The sequence below is a fragment of the Ranitomeya imitator genome, chromosome 1 (genome assembly GCF_032444005.1).
Source record: "Ranitomeya imitator isolate aRanImi1 chromosome 1, aRanImi1.pri, whole genome shotgun sequence".
Lineage (NCBI taxonomy): Eukaryota > Metazoa > Chordata > Amphibia > Anura > Dendrobatidae > Ranitomeya > Ranitomeya imitator.
This window is the reverse complement of record NC_091282.1, coordinates 1,162,761,325-1,162,781,778: the sequence shown is the minus strand read 5'-3', so window position 1 is coordinate 1,162,781,778 and position 20,454 is coordinate 1,162,761,325. Positions and strand designations below refer to the sequence as shown.

Sequence of the window (20,454 nt, the reverse complement as noted above, 5' to 3'; positions counted from 1 at the left end):
GTCTCTACTAGGATCTTTGACTGCGTGTATATCGGCGGTAAGATGGGCTCAGGCTCATACCCGAATACTTCAGTACGAAGTTCTTCGAGCAGAAAAAGATCTTCACGGTGCTCTGAGCAGAAAGTTCAAATTATCACCCGCCACTCTTCACGATCTGAGATGGTGACTCAATCCAGCACATTTGTCAAAAGGAGTTCTCTGGACCATCACTCCGAACAATACAGTTACAACAGATGCCAGCCCGTTCGGTTGTGGAGCCCATATGGGAGACATTCTAACCCAAGGGCGATGGTCGAGTCAGGAGTCCCAGAATTCCTCGAATCTAAGAGAGCTTACTGCAGTCTATCAGGCTCTTCTTTCCTTACTACCATCCCTGAGGAATACGCATGTACAGATACAAACAGACAATATGACTGTGGTAGCCTACATCAATCATCAGGGGGGGACAAGGTCTCGATCCCTGATGACCACTACAGCACAGATATTGTCCCTGGCCGAGAAACACTTACAATCCCTGTCGGCAGTACATATAAGAGGGGAACTCAATATAGAGGCGGACTACCTCAGTCGCCATTCCCTTCGTCAGGGAGAGTGGTCCCTAAACCAACAGATATTCGATCAGATAGTCAATCTGTGGGGGTTGCCGACAATAGATCTGTTTGCTACGAGGAGGAACAGGAAGGTCAGGAAGTTCGCATCCTTACATATAACAGACCAACCATTTATAGTGGATTCCCTTCGTGTCCGTTGGGACTTCCAGCTGGCATATGCCCCCAATGTGTCTGATTCTGATAGTTCTCAGGAAGATCCGGGAGGAAAGAGCCAGAGTGATCTTAATCGCCCCCTTCTGGCCCAGGAGGCCTTGGTTCTCTCTCCTCATGACAATGTCTGTGACCGATCCCTGGGTGTTGCCAGTGGTTCCGGAACTCCTCTCTCAGGGTCCATTTCATCATCCAAATTTGGAGACTCTTCACTTAACGGCCTGGAATTTGAGAGGGAGCTTCTGAGGGAGAGGGGGTTCTCTAACGCTTTAATAGCTACTTTATTGAAAAGTAGAAAGGAGGTCACTACAAAGATCTACTCGAAAATTTGGAAAAAATTCCTTTTGTTTCATCAGCAACCATTAGGAGATAAGGCTCCGATTTCAGCTATTTTAGAATTCCTTCAGAAAGGCTGGGAATTGGGCTTAGCGGTCAACACTCTAAGAGTTCATGTTTCAGCCTTGGGAGCTCTATATAACAGTGATATAGATGGGTTGCTAGATTTATTAAGGCATGTCAGCGTTCTAACCCAATCCATATTGTAAGAATACCCCCTTGGGATTTAAATTTGGTACTTGAGGCGTTGACTGAACCTCCGTTCGAGCCATTAGACTCTATTTCAATAAAAAATTTAACCTTAAAAACAGCTCTACTCTTAGCATTAACATCTGCCAGGAGGGTCAGTGATATACATGCGTTATCAGTAGATCCTCCCTATCTAATAATTCTCCAGGATAAGATTGTCTTAAAGCCTGATCCTGCATATTTACCAAAAGTAGCATCTAAATTTCATAGAAGTCAGGAGATTTATTTACCATCCTTCTATGAAGATCCAGGTTCAGAAGAGGAGAAAAAATATCATACTCTAGATGTAAAGAGGGCGATATTAGAATACCTGGATAGGACACAAAGCTGGAGACAGAGTAGGGCTCTGTTTGTTTCTTTCCAGAATCGGAAAAAGGGTTCTGGTGTCACGAAGAACTCTATCGCTAGATGGATTAGAGAAGCGATATGTCTTGCCTATTCTGCCAAGGGAGTAACACCACCAGAAGGCATCAGGGCGCACTCCACTCGGGCCATGGCATCATCCTGGGCGGAGAAGGCAGATGTCCCCATTGAAATGATATGTAAGGCGGCAACTTGGTCATCACCTTCCACCTTTTATAAGCACTATCGCCTTGATCTATCTGCTAATTCCAGCTTACAGTTTGGCCGTTCAGTACTTAGTGCTGTGGTCCCTCCCAGTTAAATAGTCTTTGAAAGTCTCTCGTTGTGGGTGCTGTCGTGGCGATAGGAAAACCGGTTTTTACGTACCGGTAATAGGATTTTACAGAGTCCACGACAGCACCCATACATTCCCCCCCGTATTTAGTTTCTTATTCCTGCACTCTGTTGGAAGGTGTGCCGTAGAGTTCACTCTATAGAGGTGGTGGTATTTAGTATTGTTTAATATGATATTGTCATGTACTGATTCATTGGCGGTAACCCTTGTACTCTGGAACACAAACTGGAGGGCGAGGGGGACCGCCCCTTTTTAACCTGTAGGTTCCTGTCCGGAAGGTGGGCGGATCCCCTCTCTCCCGTTGTGGGTGCTGTCGTGGACTCTGTAAAATCCTATTACCGGTACGTAAAAACCGGTATGTGTCTTCCCTATTTGTTTGACATCCATTGTAACTAGATAAAAAAAAAAAACGCCAATAGCCGACACATCTCCTCCAATAGGAGGCATTTTAGTGCTTGAGTTCCTTAGGGGGGTGAATGGACCCAGGCCCGCCGATATTGGTACTGTCTCATCCAAAGTGGCCAAACACCGTACATCAGACAATAATTCAGAGGGAATATTAAACTCTCGACATGTTCTATGATCCCTCTCTTTGAAAAATTTGTGCCACCTGAGCTTCCTCACAAACAGGTTAACATCTTTAATCACATCAAAAGTTATCATATCAGTCGTGGGAACAAATGACAATCCCTTACTGAAGACCGTCATCTCTACATCCGTAATAGGTCTCTGTGATAAATTACTTGTAAATCTACTCCTTGTAGGGGGATTGTTCCGATTTCGTAGGGGGTATACCCGATCTAAAAAAAAAAAAAACCCTCTTGGTGAGGGTGATGTATAACGCTCCTTTCCAGAAAAACCTCTCCGTCTTCCCCTCTGTCCCCCCCTGTGACTCCTTTGTCTAATGTCACTGTCTGATTGTTCAGTATCCGTGGATGAAATATCGGTCTCTTTCCCTCTCCTGTCTGCCTCCTAAGTAATAATCTTTATTTTTATAATAATAATAATCTTTATTTTTATATAGCGCTAACATATTCCGCAGCGCTTTACAGTTTTGCACACATTATCATCACTGTCCCCGATTGGGCTCACAATCTAGAATTCCTATCAGTATGTCTTTGGAAGTATTGGGAGGCTATACTTGTCATGGGCACCGTGTAGTAGATCTATATTTGGGTACTGACCTTATCAGGGCGGGAGTCTTTTTGCAGAGGCCACGACAGGGAAGTCAGACCCCGAGACACCCCCCCCCATATTTTTTTCCAGACCCCAGACGTGAAGCTTTTCCAAGTAGATTTTCTCTGAAATGCCGCAGCTTTGCAGAGTGATGCAGACCTGCCTGCCATAACCCAGCGAATGTCTGATTCTTGCTGCCTGTGGTTTCTGGCTTTGTCTTGTGCCCTTTTGTTGGCCATGTCCTGAACCATGTGTAGGAACATGCAATAACGAAGTATACTACCTTATTCTATATATCCTGGACCAGTGGCCTCTACATGTGTGGTTTTTCTAGCAACTAGTTCTTGCCGTGCAGTCTGAGACCTTGTCTCCTGCCAGATGTTCCTTTCATATACCCTTGTGATGACTTGGACAATAATATCGAAAGTTTGTGTGGTGAGAGTGCTTTGGCTCGATCACATGCATGTCAGACTTTCTGTAGGATTCACCATTCATCAGAGATAACGCCACTCATTCCTGCCCAAAAGATGAATTTTGACTTGATTAGCACCTTTTTTTTTTGTCTGTTATGATGGTAGACCACCTATTTGCATCGGCAGTTGCATGATGTTCTTTAAAGCAAGCGAACCAACTTCCCAAAATGGGTATAAAAATATACTGTTTGGTTGCTATGTGTATGTGGTTGCCATTTCCTATTGATTTTTGTTTCGCAACCTGTGCCCGGTTCACAAGTGCAGTTGGCATCCTAGTGCATAAGGGGAACTAGATCTTTTGCTGATATTTTTGTTATTTTTTGTGCACCATGGAGCCACATCCTTTACAAAGGGCACATAGGTCAGAGCGGCAATATTACTAGCTAGGCTTCTGCTTGGTCTTGGCACTGAATGTGTGACCAGTGTCCATATTGCTTAATCAGCTGTAAGAAGAATGAATCATAAGATACAATTATTTCCATAAATCTAGACACCCCCCTCTCTGGGATAATACCAATCATGGAGCCAGCTCTGGAAACTCAAAAGCCACCAATGATGTAATCCTAAACTTGGTGTCCTCCCTTTAACGCCTTTAAGTCTTAGAGTCTCGAAGAACATGCATTGCATGCATGCATGCATGCATGCATGCATGCATGCATGCATACATGCATACATACATACATACATACATACATACATACATACATACATACATACATACATACATACATAGCTGGTCCCAGCAAAACTGACTCAATTGTTGGGTCCGACGGATGCGGAAACCCCGACAGGCTACACAGAATAAAGGGGACACGTGAATAGGGCGGAGGTCCTGCATTGCTCGGCTATGGGGCTGACATGTTTTTGACCCTCTAATTTCTGTGATCAATCGGGGTTAGTAGGATCATCCAAGAATTTCTGACAGCAGGAAATTGGCTAAATTAATAAAACAAATTTGTCTTTATCTCCATTGCCACCATTTTGGTTCTTACCGGTCTTTGTATTGGTCACTTGTATAGGCCCATGTGATGGCTGCAGCCATTTGGTGGTCCTATGCCGTACATGCAGGTTTGTGGTTTTCTGCATTGCCAACATGGTCAATAATGGCATCAAAGGTGTAGGGACTTCCTTTTTTTTGTTTAATTCCGGGTATTCCCTTTCATTGTGTTAAAGGGCATTAGGTGGTTGGTGAACCCTGATGTACTGTAGCATTGAGGTAACGTGGGCACTGTCACTGTGCCCCCCGGATCACCAGGGGCTGGCTGTAGAACCCAGCTGCTATTCCATCACAACTGATAATTTATCTCACAGGGTTGGAGATTTCTATGATCAAGGATGGCGCAATCAGGTCTAAATGGGGCTTAGGACCCCCAACAGCTTTAGTTGTAATCCTGTAACACTGTAGAAACAGAAATGTGCACCTGTAAAGGCACATTAGGGTTTATCAGTGTATGTACAAGCATGATGGAAAGTATATTGATTGGCTGCATTAAAATCTATTTATGAGAATTAAAACACACACACACACACACACACACACACACACACACACACACACACACACACACACACACACACACACACACTATAATAAAACCCCCGAAACTTTGATATCCCGATCACCGACAGTCACGACATGTGCTAGAACTATAGACACTTACTGTGGGTCAGTGATGACAATCGTCAGATGAAATGTTTTCATTCCCCAAAATCGAATGTAGAAATAATGTACCCCCCAGCATATATGCCTCCAGTGTTCACCTGTCAGCACTCCCAATTAGTTAGTTAATTTGTGACCAAGCAAATTGTGAGCAGAAATGTTGCCGAAAACTCTGTAACCAAGAGCTGGCAGCCGGAGTCACCGGGTACTTTGTGGTGATATTATGTGAGAAGATCTGTGACTAGGTGAGAACTCTGTGAGCCACATATCCGAGTACAAGCACATGAGCGCGTGCCCTGACCGGCTCGTAGAAACCACAGGAAAGACGTACAGATTGCATCTGTTCTGTGAGCAGCTCACAAGGTACAAAAGCTCCTGTGGCCTCCCAAGAAAGAGGCCAATAATCTGCAGCGTGGACCTTCTCGGACGTCCTGGTGTAACGCTGACCGCTTTATTCTTGTGTTTCAGGGAAGCGATGCGAAACTATTTAAAAGAGCGAGGCGATCAGACCGTACTCATCCTCCATGCTAAAGTTGCACAGAAGTCCTACGGCAATGAGAAAAGGTTTGTGTTCTGCTTCGCCCTGTTTTATTCTGGTAGGCCATTTCCATGGAAGAAGACGATGTTATGACTCATGACCCAAAAGTGGCGCAGGGCAACCATCGAGGGGATCCAATCCTTTCTTTGCAAATCAGTTAAAATCTCACAGGCAACAGGGGAGTGAGCGGCGGTGACTGCCCTTGTTCATAGTCCCTGAAGGGGAACGTGTCCGGTCCCCTGACTTTCCCCAATTCCTACTACAGCGCTATAGGCGCATATCACATTATTCTCATGAAGAAATACTGTGGTGGAACTGATCAGGGCTGCACAATGTAGTTGTGTTTTTTTTCTACTGCAGCTTTTCATATGGTAACGAGTCATGACTAGTCTGTTAAAGGTCTCTTCCTCCGGACTAGTCCTGCCGCGGCTCTTCTGACCCCGCCTCACTGGGTGTGATTGGCTGCCAGCATTCATTCCCCTTTGTCAGGACCATGGTGCCGGCTGTCAGCGAATCACTGGGGGGTTCTCAATTAGTGGCCCCAAAATGGTACATGTCTAGGGCTCTGAATATGCTGGGAGCTACTTACTTGCTACTTTTAGACACAAAAGAGAATAGTAAAACCAAAAACACTCAGTTTGAAAAAATGTTGCAGTAATCCGCAAGTGCTAGTAAAAGATGTAAAAAACAGGGTATTTGGTTGATACGTTTTTTGCAAAAAATGTATACTAAGCTGCTCTACCAATCTTCACGGTATACCCTTATCAGAGCAGTCCTAACTAATGTATGCAATCCCTATCTGATGTATTTAAAAACCTGAATATAACCTGTGTGAACAGGGTTCAGAGAGGAAAAATCCATGTGTGCATACAGGGTAGAACAGCTATTGTGCAGATAGGGGGCTACTTGCTACTTTTGTGGAAATAATAAGGTTATGGACTGCATCTATAATACTAGGGTTCGATTTGTTTTGCTTAGTTTTTGTCTATTGCGCCTTCCTTTATATATTAATTTCTCCGTTAGTTTTTTTTTTTTTTAGTTCAATGGGTTTCGAATTCCAGTTGTTTTTGCTTGATTCAGAATTTGCAACCTTTTAGAAAAGTCGCCCATTTTCTGTACTCCAGAAATATTTACCTAAGTTTTGACCTTTTTCAAAAAATTGAAAAACAGGTTATAGAGGTATTCTAATCTCCAATATTTTATCCCAATATGTAGTAGTAATATTATCAAATACCCCCAATTAGAAATGTATAGTTCTTCCAATTTACTATGTTGCTTACCCTATGTGCCAGGCAGTGCAATAGCTTGGGTATCCATGGTTACGGCCACTCCTGTAGTGACAGTTAGTTGTTAGTGGTGGTATCCATGGATACCTAAGCTACAGCAATGCCCTGCACATGGGGTATGCGACATAGCAAATCTATACTACATTTCTAATTGGAGGTATTTGGTAATATTATTACACCTACATAGTGGGATAGGATCTTGGTGATGAGAAAACCCCTTTGATGGCAAAAATGTAAAGCACTTTTTATGTTTCATAAAATGAACTGCCTGAACTATATAGAACTTGCACAAAATGTCAGTGAATGCCACAAAGCAAAGGAGGCTTCAAAGAAATCACAACTGATGAATATGGCTTTTGAAATTTTAATTTTTTTTCCCCCAACAAAATGGATTGTTGTGATACCCAATATAGTGATTTACAGAATAATGACAATAAGGTGCTGTGATATCTAATTTTTTCCATCAACATAGCCAAATGATGGCTTGGGCTGAATTATGAGGGTCGAGTTGCAGTTTTGGCTGACAGTTTATCATATCTTGTACTGAAAATTGGAAAAGAAATGTAAGTGTTGGGACGTCGCAGGAAAAAAAAAATCAGCAATTGCTTTTTAGTCTTTGTTTTTGGGCCTTTTTTTTTCTTCCCGTGGGGGTAAAGTAAATTTTTCAGTGGCTTACAAAATTATGAATTTCTTTTTCATCAGCATTTTCCTAGACTAATAACTTTTTCATCTCCTTGTTGATGGGGTGGTGTGAGCTCTTGTCTCTCATGGGCTGAGCTGTAGTTTTTGTTGGTACCATTATGGTTATATTTGGAGATTTGTTTGCTTTGGCATGTCCTTTTTTTTTTTTTTTTTCTCTCTCTTTTAAGCAGGTGCTGTAACCGTAAAAATAGCAATCGCATTGCGGCTCCTTGCTGTTGGAGGTAGATGCTGGCTGTATAACCCAGCTGGACACGGCCATGTTACAGCCGCCCCATACACTCTCCTCATGACGTATGGGTACATCCTGGGGGGGAGAATTTAAGCCTAATTGTTTATTTGGACGACCCCTCTAGTCCTCATGTTGTGGACCACATTGCTTTTATGCCAATGTGCAGCATGAATGTACTAGTGCTTCTCACTAAATTAGGATAGCATCAAAAAGTGAATTTATTTCAGTTCTTCAATACAACAATTGAAACTCGTATATTATATAGTCATTAGACTCCCTCATACATGGCTCATGTTTAAGTGATACGTTTACTGTAGTAAAATGCTACCGTAACATCAGGCTTTAAAATCATTATTCTGATACAATAATCAAGCCTTTTAGATAGAACATAAAATATATTTATTGGAATAAAACTTTAGAACAAAAACTGTAAATATGCAAAAGTTTTTATTATAGAGTATTCAGTAAGTGGGAAAAAACAGTTTTCAACAAAAACGTACTGAATAGCATTTGTGCAGTCTATGAATTTTTTCTGAGAAATGGTATCGCCTCCATCAGATCCTCCTTTATAGATTACCTCAAATCTGACCTACAGTATATACTCGAGTATACTTGCTTTTGGCCGTCCTGTAGCCCACTCATCCTAACTGCTACCTCAATCAGAGCTTCTTTTCCTTTTGTAAGCTGTTGATAATCCAGCAATATACTATGACTCGGGTCCACATAAACAGCTGCCAGAAGAATTTTATTTTCTAAGAGCAATGTCTCTCTCCGTTTCATTGAAGCAGCAATGCCATCTGCGATTAAACCTCCTCTTTGGGACTGGCAAAACAAAAAGTTCTTCCACTCCTTTATAAAAATGCCCGGAGTTATAACTTTAGCTTGTAACTTTTTAGTCACTGTAAATGGGTGATGAAGCAATTCCTCCAATTCAGCCGCCTGTGTCCATTGACCTTCATGTAGTGTTACTTGAGGGTTGGCCATATCTACAAGGAAAAGCTTCAGCTCAAGCAATCGCTCAATCATTAAATAGGTGCTGCCCCCACCAAGTGGCTTGATCCACAATTGCCCCTTTTCCAGCACGTCTCTTCAAGATGGAATCAATTTTAGAGGTTCTGGCAGCAATAGCCAATTTCCTCACTATGCTAATCAGAGTTCCAGCATGTCCCTCTTGCAGACTATCTCTTGTTGCCAGCTGCAGCGTGTGCACAACACAGCGCATGTGATGAATAGGAAAGAGGTGTGAAGCAGTTTCAACAAGATCCTCATATAATTGTAAAGAATTATTTTGCTATTACTCTGTAGTAATATCTGTTTGTTCCTCCATTATGGGAACAGGACTGTGGCCTTCCATCTCCAACATACTGAATGTGAAATGTTTTTCTAGCTGCTGTTCACCTTCATTATTCTCATTCATTGGTTTAATTGTACTTATGTTTGAAACATCAGTTACAATAGCAAGAACCTGTTCTTTTTTGAGTTCATAATCTTGCAGAACTTTTTCCACTAAGGTCTGGAGAAACTGGCTGCTGTGATGAACTTTAGTATCTTTTACTGCCAGCGTCTTGGCAACAATTTTTTTGTCGTCACAAACATATCAAATGTTGTTAGCAAAATAGTTCACTCTGTCATGTGTGCAGGCATCCATTTTAAGAAACACAGTGTCTCTTGAGTCCTTTTAACCCCTTCATGACCCAGCCTATTTTGACCTTAAAGACCTTGCCGTTTTTTGCAATTCTGACCAGTGTCCCTTTATGAGGTAATAACTCAGGAACGCTTCAACGGATCCTAGCGGTTCTGAGATTGTTTTTTCGTGACATATTGGGCTTCATGTTAGTGGTAAATTTAGGTCAATAAATTCTGCGTTTGTGTGATAAAAACGGAAATTTGGCGAAAATTTTGAAAATTTCGCAATTTTCACATTTTGAATTTTTATTCTGTTAAACCAGAGAGATATGTGACACAAAATAGTTAATAAATAACATTTCCCACATGTTTACTTTACATCAGCACAATTTTGGAAACAAAATTTTTTTTTGTTAGGAAGTTATAAGGGTTAAAATTTGACCAGCGATTTGTCATTTTTACAACGAAATTTACAAAACCATTTTTTTTTAGGGACCACCTCACATTTGAAGTCAGTTTGAGGGGTCTATATGGCTGAAAATACCAAAAAGTGACACCATTCTAAAAACTGCACCCCTCAAGGTACTCAAAACCACATTCAAGAAGTTTATTAACCCTTCAGGTGCTTCACAGCAGCAGAAGCAACATGGAAGGAAAAAATGAACATTTAACTTTTTAGTCACAAAAATTATCTTTTAGCAACAATTTTTTTATTTTCCCAATGGTAAAAGGAGAAACTGAACCACGAAAGTTGTTGTCCAATTTGTCCTGAGTACGCTGATACCTCATATGTGGGGGTAAACCACTGTTTGGGCACACGGCAGGGCTTGGAAGGGAAGGAGCGCCATTTGACTTTATGAATCAAAAATTGGCTCCACTCTTTAGCGGACACCATGTCACGTTTGGAGAGCCCCCGTGTGCCTAAAAATTGGAGCTCCCCCACAAGTGACCCCATTTTGGAAACTAGACGCCCCAAGGAACTTATCTAGATGCATAGTGAGCACTTTGAACCCCCAGGTGCTTCACAAATTGATCCGTAAAAATGAAAAAGTACTTTTTTTTCACAAAAAAATTCTTTTAGCCTCAATTTTTTCATTTTCACATGGGCAACAGGATAAAATGGATCCTAAAATGTGTTGGGCAATTTCTCCTGAGTACACCAATACCTCACATGTGGGGGTAAACCACTGTTTGGGCACATGGTAAGGCTCGGAAGGGAAGGAGCGCCATTTGACTTTTTGAATGAAAAATTATTTCCATCGTTAGCGGACACCATGTCGCGTTTGGATAGCTCCTGTGTGCCTAAACATTGGCGCTCCCCCACAAGTGACCCCATTTTGGAAACTAGACCCCCCAAGGAACTTATTTAGATGCCTAGTGAGCACTTTAAACCCTCAGATGCTTCACAAATTGATCTGTAAAAATGAAAAAGTACTTTTTTTTCACAAAAAAATTCTTTTCGCCTCAATTTTTTCATTTTCACATGGGCAGTAGGATAAAATGGATCATAAAATTTGTTGGGCAATTTCTCCCGAGTACGCCGATACCTCATATGTGGGGGTAAACCACTGTTTGGGCGCACGGCAGGGCTCGGAAGGGATGGCACGCCATTTGGCTTTTTAAATGGAAAATTGGCTCCAATCATTAGCGGACACCATGTCACGTTTGGAGAGCCCCTGTGTGCCTAAACATTGGAGATCCCCCAGAAATGACACCATTTTGGAAACTAGACCCCCAAAGGAACTAATCTAGATGTGTGGTGAGGACTTTGAACCCCCAAGTGCTTCACAGAAGTTTATAACGCAGAGCCATGAAAATAAAAAAAAAAAAAATTATTTTCTCAAAAATGATCTTTTAGCCTGCAATTTTTTATTTTCCCAAGGGAAACAGGAGAAATTTGACCCCAACAGTTGTTGTCCAGTTTCTCCTGAGTACGCTGATACCCCATATGTGGGGGTAAATCACTGTTTGGGCACATGCCGGGGCTCGGAAGTGAAGTAGTGACGTTTTGAAATGCAGACTTTGATGGAATGCTCTGTGGGCGTCACGTTGCGTTTGCAGAGCCCCTGATGTGGCTTAACAGTAGAAACCCCCCACAAGTGACCCCATTTTGGAAACTAGACCCCCAAAGGAACTTATCTAGATGTGTGGTGAGCACTTTGAACCCCCAAGTGCTTCACAGACGTTTACAACGCAGAGCCGTGAAAATAAAAAATCATTTTTCTTTCCTCAAAAATTATGTTTTAGCAAGCATTTTTTTAGATTCACAAGGGTATCAGGAGAAATTGGACCCCAGTAATTGTTGCGCAGTTTATCCTGAGTACACTGATACCCCATATGTGGGGGTAAACCACTGTTTGGGCACACGTCAGGGCTCGGAAGTGAGGGAGCACCATTTGACTTTTTGAATACGAGATTGGCTGGAATCAATGGTGGCGCCATGTTGTGTTTGGAGACCCCTGATGTGCCTAAACAGTGGTAACCCCTCAATTCTAACTCCAACACTAACCCCCCCACACCCCTAACCCTAATCCCAACTGTAGCCATAACCCTAATCACAACCCTAATTCCAACCCTAACCCTAAGGCTATGTGCCCACGTTGCGGATTCGTGTGAGATATTTCTGCACCATTTTTGAAAAATCCGCGGGTAAAAGGCACTGCGTTTTACCTGCGGATTTTCCGCGGATTTCCAGTGTTTTTTGTGTGGATTTCACCTGCGGATTCCTATTGAGGAACAGGTGTAAAACGCTGCGGAATCCGCACAAAGAATTGACATGCTGCAGAAAATACAACGCAGCGTTTCCGCGCGGTATTTTCCGCACCATGGGCACAGCGGATTTGGTTTTTCATATGTTTACATGGTACTGTAAACCTGATGGAACACTGCTGCGAATCCGCAGCGGCGAATCCGCAGCCAAATCCGCACAGTGTGCACATAGCCTAATTCTAAAGGTATGTGCACACGCTGCGGAAAACGCTGCGGATCCGCAGCAGTTTCCCATGAGTTTACAGTTCAATGTAAACCTACGGGAAACAAAAATCGCTGTACACATGCTGCAGAAAAACTGCACGGAAACGCAGCGGTTTACATTCCGCAGCATGTCACTTCTTTGTGCGGATTCCGCAGCGGTTTTACAACTGCTCCAATAGAAAATCGCAGTTGTAAAACCGCAGTGAAATGCGCAGAAAAACCGCGGTAAATCCGCCATAAATCCGCAGCGGTTTAGCACTGCGGATTTATCAAATCCGCAGCGGAAAAATCCGCAGAGGACCAGAATACGTGTGCACATACCGAAACCCTAACCCTAACCCTACCCCTAACCCTATTCTAACATTAGTGGAAAAAAAAAAATTTCTTTTTTTTTTTATTGTCCCTACCTATGGGGGTGACAAAGGGGGGGGGGGTCATTTATTATTTTTTTTATTTTGATCACTGAGATATAATCTATCTCAGTGATCAAAATGCACTTTGGAACGAATCTGCCGCCCGCTATTTTGGAAGATGGTGGCGCCCAGGGAGAAGACGGACGGGACCCCGGCTGGATCGGTAAGTATGATGGGGTGGGGGGGACCACGGGGGGGATCGGAGCACGGGGGGGGGGGGGGGAATCGGAGCACGGGGGGTGGAACGGAGTGCAGGGGGGGTGGATCGGAGTGCAGGGGGGGTGATTGGAGCACGGGGGGGGTGATTGGAGCACGGGGGGAGCGGACAAGAGCACGGGGGGGAGCGGAGCACTGGACGGAGGGGAGCCGGAGCAGTGTACCGGCCAGATCTGGGGGCTGGGGGGGCGATCGGTGGGGTGGGGGCACATTAGTATTTCCAGCCATGGCCGATGATATTTCAGCATCGGCCATGGCTGGATTGTAATATTTCACCCGTTATAATAGGTGAAATATTACAAATCGCTCTGATTGGCTGTTGAAAGTGAAACTGCCAATCAGAGCGATCGTAGCCACGAGGGGGTGAAGCCACCCCCCCCTGGGCTAAACTACCACTCCCCCTGTCCCTGCAGATCGGGTGAAATGGGAGTTAACCCTTTCACCCGATCTGCAGGGACGCGATCTTTCCATGACGCCACATAGGCGTCATGGGTCGGATTGGCACCGACTTTCATGACGCCTACGTGGCGTCATGGGTCGGGAAGGGGTGGACACCGCGTCTGACAGCACCACCATCCAGCTCGGTCTCCTCAGTACCGCTCCTATCTGACTCACACATAAGACGCTGCTTTTTTGTACCCTATGACCATACGGTCTATTCTATTATTCTACAGTACGTTACTGACGAAGGTCCATTCAAGGACCGAAACGTTTATTGGGTACTACTACGATTAAAATTGCACTAAAGCATCAGTTGAGTGCTGGGTTCTTTTTCTTTATAGTCTATGAAGGTGTGGGAACCTAACCTAGCACCATTCTTCTCCAGTAGTGCACACGGTTTTTGTATCTGGGAAGGGGTTAAGATCTTCCTTTTGATTAAGGGCTTCTTCAGTCACTAAGTTTCTAATACTTTATCTTTCCAGAGAAACCAAGTTTGCGGGCCATTTCTCCATTAAAAGCTGTAAAAGCTGGTCGTGCAAATAATGATAATGGTACACTCTTTCACAGCAAGCTCGATGAGCTGTTTTTTAAACACATCTGGTGTCGTTACAGTAACTTTACAAAATATCTTGTAACTGATGTTTGAGACTCTCTTCCTCCTCCTTTGCCTGGCGGGAAGTGCTGGTTTCTTGGTGCTGCTGTGATCTATTTCAATCACAGCTTTGTAAACGTCTTGGTGACAGCATTGTAAATGTCGTTTTAGATTGGAAGCTCTTGAAGGAGCCTTTGTGTCACTGCCAGAGTATACTCTGATTTTGGCATCACCGTATTTTTCATCTGGGTCACTTATACACTGACAAACAAAATGTTTTTTATCTTGAGTCAGTGTAAAATGCTCAAATACAGCTGACTTCATAAGATGCTTCTCAGACATTTTGTAATTATGTAAATTCGCTCTCAAAATCTTGTCCTGTAATAAAAAAAAGTATATTGTAATTCTTGCAAGAATAGGGAATCATGCACTGTATAAGGATAGAAATAAAACACTTTGCATAAATCAATAGGACAAATAAGTCTAAAGTCTGTAAAATGTTGTTGTATAGCTTTACTCTGAACTTTCAATGTCAGGCTTGTCTCAGGGTACAGCTCACTAAATGCTACACATCGTATTTCTTAACAGTATATGAAGAGAGGGAGAAGGGAGGGTGCATGTTTGTGCTGAATCTTATTCCAGAACACACGCTCACACAAAAATATATAGGTCCTCATTGATCCAGTTACTGTATTTCCAAATTTGAGAGGTTAGAAAATAAGGGGAAAGACTGTTTTCTATGTATACTGTATATAAGTCATCAGAGCAGATAATTTCTCCAAACATGAGCTAAGAGGAAAAACAAACTAAAACATCAAGCTTATGCACAGTTTATTGAAAGTTTAGATATGCTTTAAGAAGTACTTGTCTTAATCCCTTCATGACCTTGGGATTTTCCATTTTTCCGTGTTTGTTTTTTTGCTCCCCTTCTTCCCAGAGCCATAACTTTTTTTATTTTTCCGTCAATATGGCCATGTGGGGCTTATTTTTTGCGAAACAAGTTGTACTTTTGAAGGACATCATTGGTTTTAGCATGTCGTGTACTAGAAAACACGAAAAAAATTCCAAGTGCGGTGAAATTGCCAAAAAAGTGCAATCCCACACTTGTTTTTTTGATTGGCTTTTTTTACTAGGTCCACTAAATGCTAAAACTGGCCTGATATTATGATTCTACATGTCATTACAAGTTCATAGACACCAAACATGGCTAGGTTCTCTTCTATCTAAGTGGTGAAAAAAAATCCAAACTTTGCTTAAAAAAAAAAAGCCATTTTTCGATACCCGTAGCGTCTCCATTTTTCATGATCTGGGGTCGGGTGAGGGATTATTTTTTGCGTGCTGAGCTGGCGTTTTTAATGATAGCATTTTGGTGCAGATACGTTCTTTTGATCGCCCGTTATTGCATTTTAATGCAATGTTGCGGTGACCAAAAAAACGTAATTCTGGCGTTTCAAATTTTTTTCTCGCTACGCCGTTTAGCGACCAGGTTAATCCTTTTTTTTTATTGATCGGGCAATTCTGAACGCGGCGATACCAAATATGTGTAGGTTTCATTTTTATTTTTTTTTTATTTATTTTGAATGGGGCGAAAGGGGAGGGTTTAAACTTTTTATATTTTTTTTTAAAAATTTTCCCTTTTTTTTTTTAACTATTGTTTTTTACTTTTGCCATGCTTCAATAGCCTCCATAGGAGGCTAGAAGCTGGCACAACGCGATCGGCAGGTGTGCTATGAGCGCCGACCACAGGGTGGCGCTCACAGCAGGCCGTCATCAGTAACTATAGAGGTCTCAAGGACCTCTATGGTTACAATGCAGAAGCATCACTGACCCCCGATCATGTGACGGGGGTCAGCGATGCGCTCATTTCCGGCCGGAAGCGCCGGTTAAATGCTGCTGTCAGTTTGACAGCGGCATTTAACTAGTTGCTGACATGTCCCGGCTTTGATGCGGGCTCACCGCTGGAGCCCTGCATCAAAGCGCGGTATCTGATCTCGGACGTACTATCCCGTCCGAGGTCAGAAAGAGGTTAATCCTGCTTTCCTGTTCACTCCAGAAGTTCTGAGATAAATGCAGGCATTCCTTCCCTGTGTCTTTAGGTACCTTCACAGATAACGATATTGTTAACGATATCGTTGCTATTTGTGACGTAGCAACGATATCGTTAATGAAATCGTTATGTGTGACAGCGACCAACGATCAGGCCCCTGCTGGGAGATCGTTGGTCGCTGAATAAAGTCCAGAACTTTATTTCGTCGCTGGACTCCCTGGAGACATCGCTGGATCGGCGTGTGTGACACCGATCCAGCGATGTCTTCACTGGTAACCAGGGTAAACATCGGGTAACTAAGCGCAGGGCCGCGCTTAGTAACCCGATGTTTACCCTGGTTACCATGCTAAAAGTAAAAAAAAACAAACACTAGATACTTACCTAATGCTGTCTGTCCTCCAGCGCTGTGCTCTGCTCTCCTCCTGCACTGGCTGTGAGCCGGAAAGCAGAGCGGTGACGTCACCGCTCTGCTTTCCGGCTCCCAGACAGTACAGGAGGAGAGCAGAGAAGCAGAGAAGCAGAGCGCAGCGCTGGAGGACAGACAGCGGTAGGTAAGTATCTAGTGTTTGTTTTTTTTTACTTTTAGGATGGTAACCAGGGTAAACATCGGGTTACTAAGCGCGGCCCTGCGCTTAGTTACCCGATGTTTACCCTGGTTACCGGCATCGTTGGTCGCTGGAGAGCGGTCTGTGTGACAGCTCTCCAGCGACCAAACAGCGACGCTGCAGCGATCCGGATCGTTGTCGGTATCGCTGCAGCGTCGCTTAATGTGAAGGGGCCTTTTGTTGTTTTTTCCCCTTATCTGTACAGGAGTATCACTACTTATCATGAACATAAGCTGCAGCACAGATTCATCTCAGCTAAAAGTCTACACCTTAGATCAGGAATAGGACAGACATTTATAGGACATTTAATAACTTTCCCAAATGAAAAAATATTTCCCCACAAACTGCATTCAACTACTTTACCCAATTTATTATATATTTTCGGAGTTGGTCCATTGTATTCCGACTCCACCAAAATGGCCTCCGGCTCCACAACTCCGACTCCACAGCCCTGATTACAAACGGTGATCTTCTATTTCAAGTGTTTTTTTCTGTTAATGTTGATGATTATGGCGTACAGCTAATGAAAACCCAAATCATTATCTGAGTAAATTAGAATAATTAACAAAAAACACCTGCAAAGTCTTCCTAAGTGTTTAAAAAGGTCCCTTAGTCTGTTTCAGTAGCTCCACAATCATGAGGAAGACTGCTGACTTGACAGATGTCCAGATGGCAGTCATTGGCACACTCCACAAGGAGGGTAAGCCACAAAAGGACATTGCTAAAAAAAGTTGGCTGTTCAGAGTGTTGTACCCAATCATATTAATGGAAAGTTGAGTGGAAGGAAAAAGTGTGGTAGAAAAAGGTGCACAAGCAGCCGGGATATCCGCAGCCTTGAAGGGATTGTTAAACAAAGGCCACTCAAAAATATGGGGGAGATTCTCAAGGAGTCGACTTCTGCTGGAGTCATTGCTTCAAGAGCCACCACACCCAGACGTATCCAGGACATGGGCTACAAGTGTCACATTCCTTGTGTCAAGCCACTCGTGACCAATAGACAACGCCAGAAACATCTTACCTGGGCCAAGGAGAAAAAGAACTGGACTGTTGTCAGTCTTCCAAGGTGTTTTCAGATGAAAGTAAATTTTGCATTTCATTTAGAAATAAAGTTCACAGAGTCTGGAGGAAGAGTGGAGAGGCCACAATCCAAGCTGCTTGAGGTCTAGTGTGAAGTCTCCACAATCAGTAATGGTTTGGGGAGCCATGTCATCTGCTGGTGCAGGTCCACTATGTTTTATCAAGACCAAAATTATAGAGCACTTCATGCTTCCCTCTGCCGACAAGCTGTTTTGTACAGCTGACATGTGCCCGCAATAGCGGCAGGTGAAATAGCGATTCACCCGCCGCTATTAACCTGTTTAATGCCGCTGTCAAACGCTAACAGCAGCATTTAACTACCACTTCTGGCCGCGTGGCCGGAAATGAGCGCATCACCGACCCCGTCACATAATTGGGGGTCGGCGATGTGTCAGGATGGTAACCATAGAGGTCCTTGAGACCTCTATGGTTACTGATGCCGGCCTGTGAGCACCACCCTGTGGTCGGCGCTCATAGCAAGCCTGCAATTCATCTACATAGCAGCGATCTGATGATCGCTCCCACATAGCTGAGCCGAGCGAGTGCTGCCAGCTTCTAGCCTCCCATGGAGTCTATTGAAGCATGGCAAAAGTAAAAAAAAACAAATGTTTTTAAAAATATGAAAAAAAATATAAAAGTTTAAATTGCCACCTTTTGCCCCATCCAAAATAAAACAATAAAAAATATTCAAACCTACACATTTGGTAGTGCTGCGTTCACAATCGCCTGATCTGTCAATAAAAAAAAAATTAACCTGATTGCTAAACAACGTAGTGAAAAAAAAAAAAAAATCGAAACGCCACAATTACGTTTTTTTGGTCGCCGCAACATTGAATTAAAATGCAATAACGGGCGATCAAAAGAATGTATCAGCACAAAAGTGATAGTAAAAACGTCAGCTCAGCACGCAAAAAATAAGCCCTTACGAAAAATGGAGATGCTACGGGTATCGGAAAATGTCACTTTTTTTTTTTTTTTTTTAGTAAAGTTTGGAATTTTTTCACCACTTGGATAAAGAAGAACCTAGACATGTTAGGTTTCTATGAACTCTGAAAAAACAACACAAGAAATAGACCATAAAAGGGGATCACCCAAGGCAATGGATTAAATATGAAAATTACAAATTTTATTAGAATAACACTCATGGACATTGGAAACAACCACATGGAGCACACAATTAAAAGCATTTAAAATTGGTCACACATAGGACCTAGAAACATGAACAAATGGCCCATAATAGAACCCTCCTCCTAGATGCGATCCCTCCCCAAACGCACTGTAATGGCTAATAATAATATATAGTACAGTGTAAGATGTCTGCATGAACAGCACTATTGGAATATAGGGTAAAGCAACACAACCTAAGGAGTATAGTTGTGACCATGATATATAATGCACCAGTCTGTGAATACCTCACACCAGCAGGATTACCTATATAACACAAACAAGCAGATATGCAAAAAAAAAAAAAAAACACCTTTTTGCAATAACGTAAGACATAGACAAAAGCTTAATAAAGCATACACGGTGAATCAAATTGACTCCAAACCACACATATGGCATGTAGGTCTACTCCATTAAGGTATGTTAGTTGTGTAGCGATTCCACTGGTCTAGTCTAACGTGGTATATAACCCGTGCCGTTAAATTGCAAAAGCTCCCATAGTAAGGGAAATAAAAGATCTGCTGAGGAGTGAGGATTCAGATCACCAATAACAAAAAACCAGTATGCAAACCCAGGAGCTGTTCAAGCTCTGTACATAGCCAAGGGGGGTATCGACAGGAGGAGCAGAGGCCCCCGCTCTAGTTATTAGTGTCTATGAACTCGTAATGACCTGGAGAATCATATCAGGTCAGTTTTAGCATTTAGCGAAGCTAGCAAAAAAGCCAAACAAAAAACAAGTGTGGGATTGCACCTTTTTTGCAATTTCACCGCACTTGGAATTTTTTCCCCGTTTTCTAGTACAAGACATGGTAAAACTAATGGTGTCGTTCAAAAGTACAACTCATCCCGCAAAAAAATAAGCCCTCAAATGACCATATTGACGGAAAAGTAAAAAAGTTATGGCTCTGGGAAGGAGGGGAGCGAAAAACGAAAAAGGGCCTTGGCAGAAGTCTTGTAATTTTTGCACTGGCCACTGAGACTTTTTAAGGAGATGTGCACTATACATGTTGCAGATTTGGTGCGTTTGTGCCATGCAGATTATTGTAGAAAAACCTGAAACAGTCCTGATGCCGGCAAAGTGAATGAGAAACCTCTTTATGTCCAGCTGACTGAAGAAGATGTGTATTGTCCACAGAGAGACAGGAAAGGTCTTATTGGGGTCTGAAATGGATCAAAGAAGATCTCACCCTTTA

At 42.8% G+C, this 20,454-nt stretch overlaps 1 protein-coding gene across 2 annotated transcripts in view; it reads left to right on the top strand.

The window, feature by feature from the left end:
- RBPJ (recombination signal binding protein for immunoglobulin kappa J region) overlaps positions 1–20,454 on the top strand; it is a 120,050-nt gene that overhangs the window by 63,780 nt on the left and 35,816 nt on the right. The window contains exons 1-2 of one of the 2 annotated variants that reach the window (XM_069744641.1): positions 2,261–2,384; positions 5,821–5,916. In XM_069744641.1, the coding sequence (XP_069600742.1) occupies positions 5,828–5,916 (89 nt within the window). In that variant the 5' untranslated portion in view covers positions 2,261–2,384; positions 5,821–5,827. Of the gene's footprint in view, positions 1–2,260; positions 2,385–5,820; positions 5,917–20,454 lie in introns of those variants that run through there. The other variant, XM_069744640.1, reaches the window with a different exon arrangement.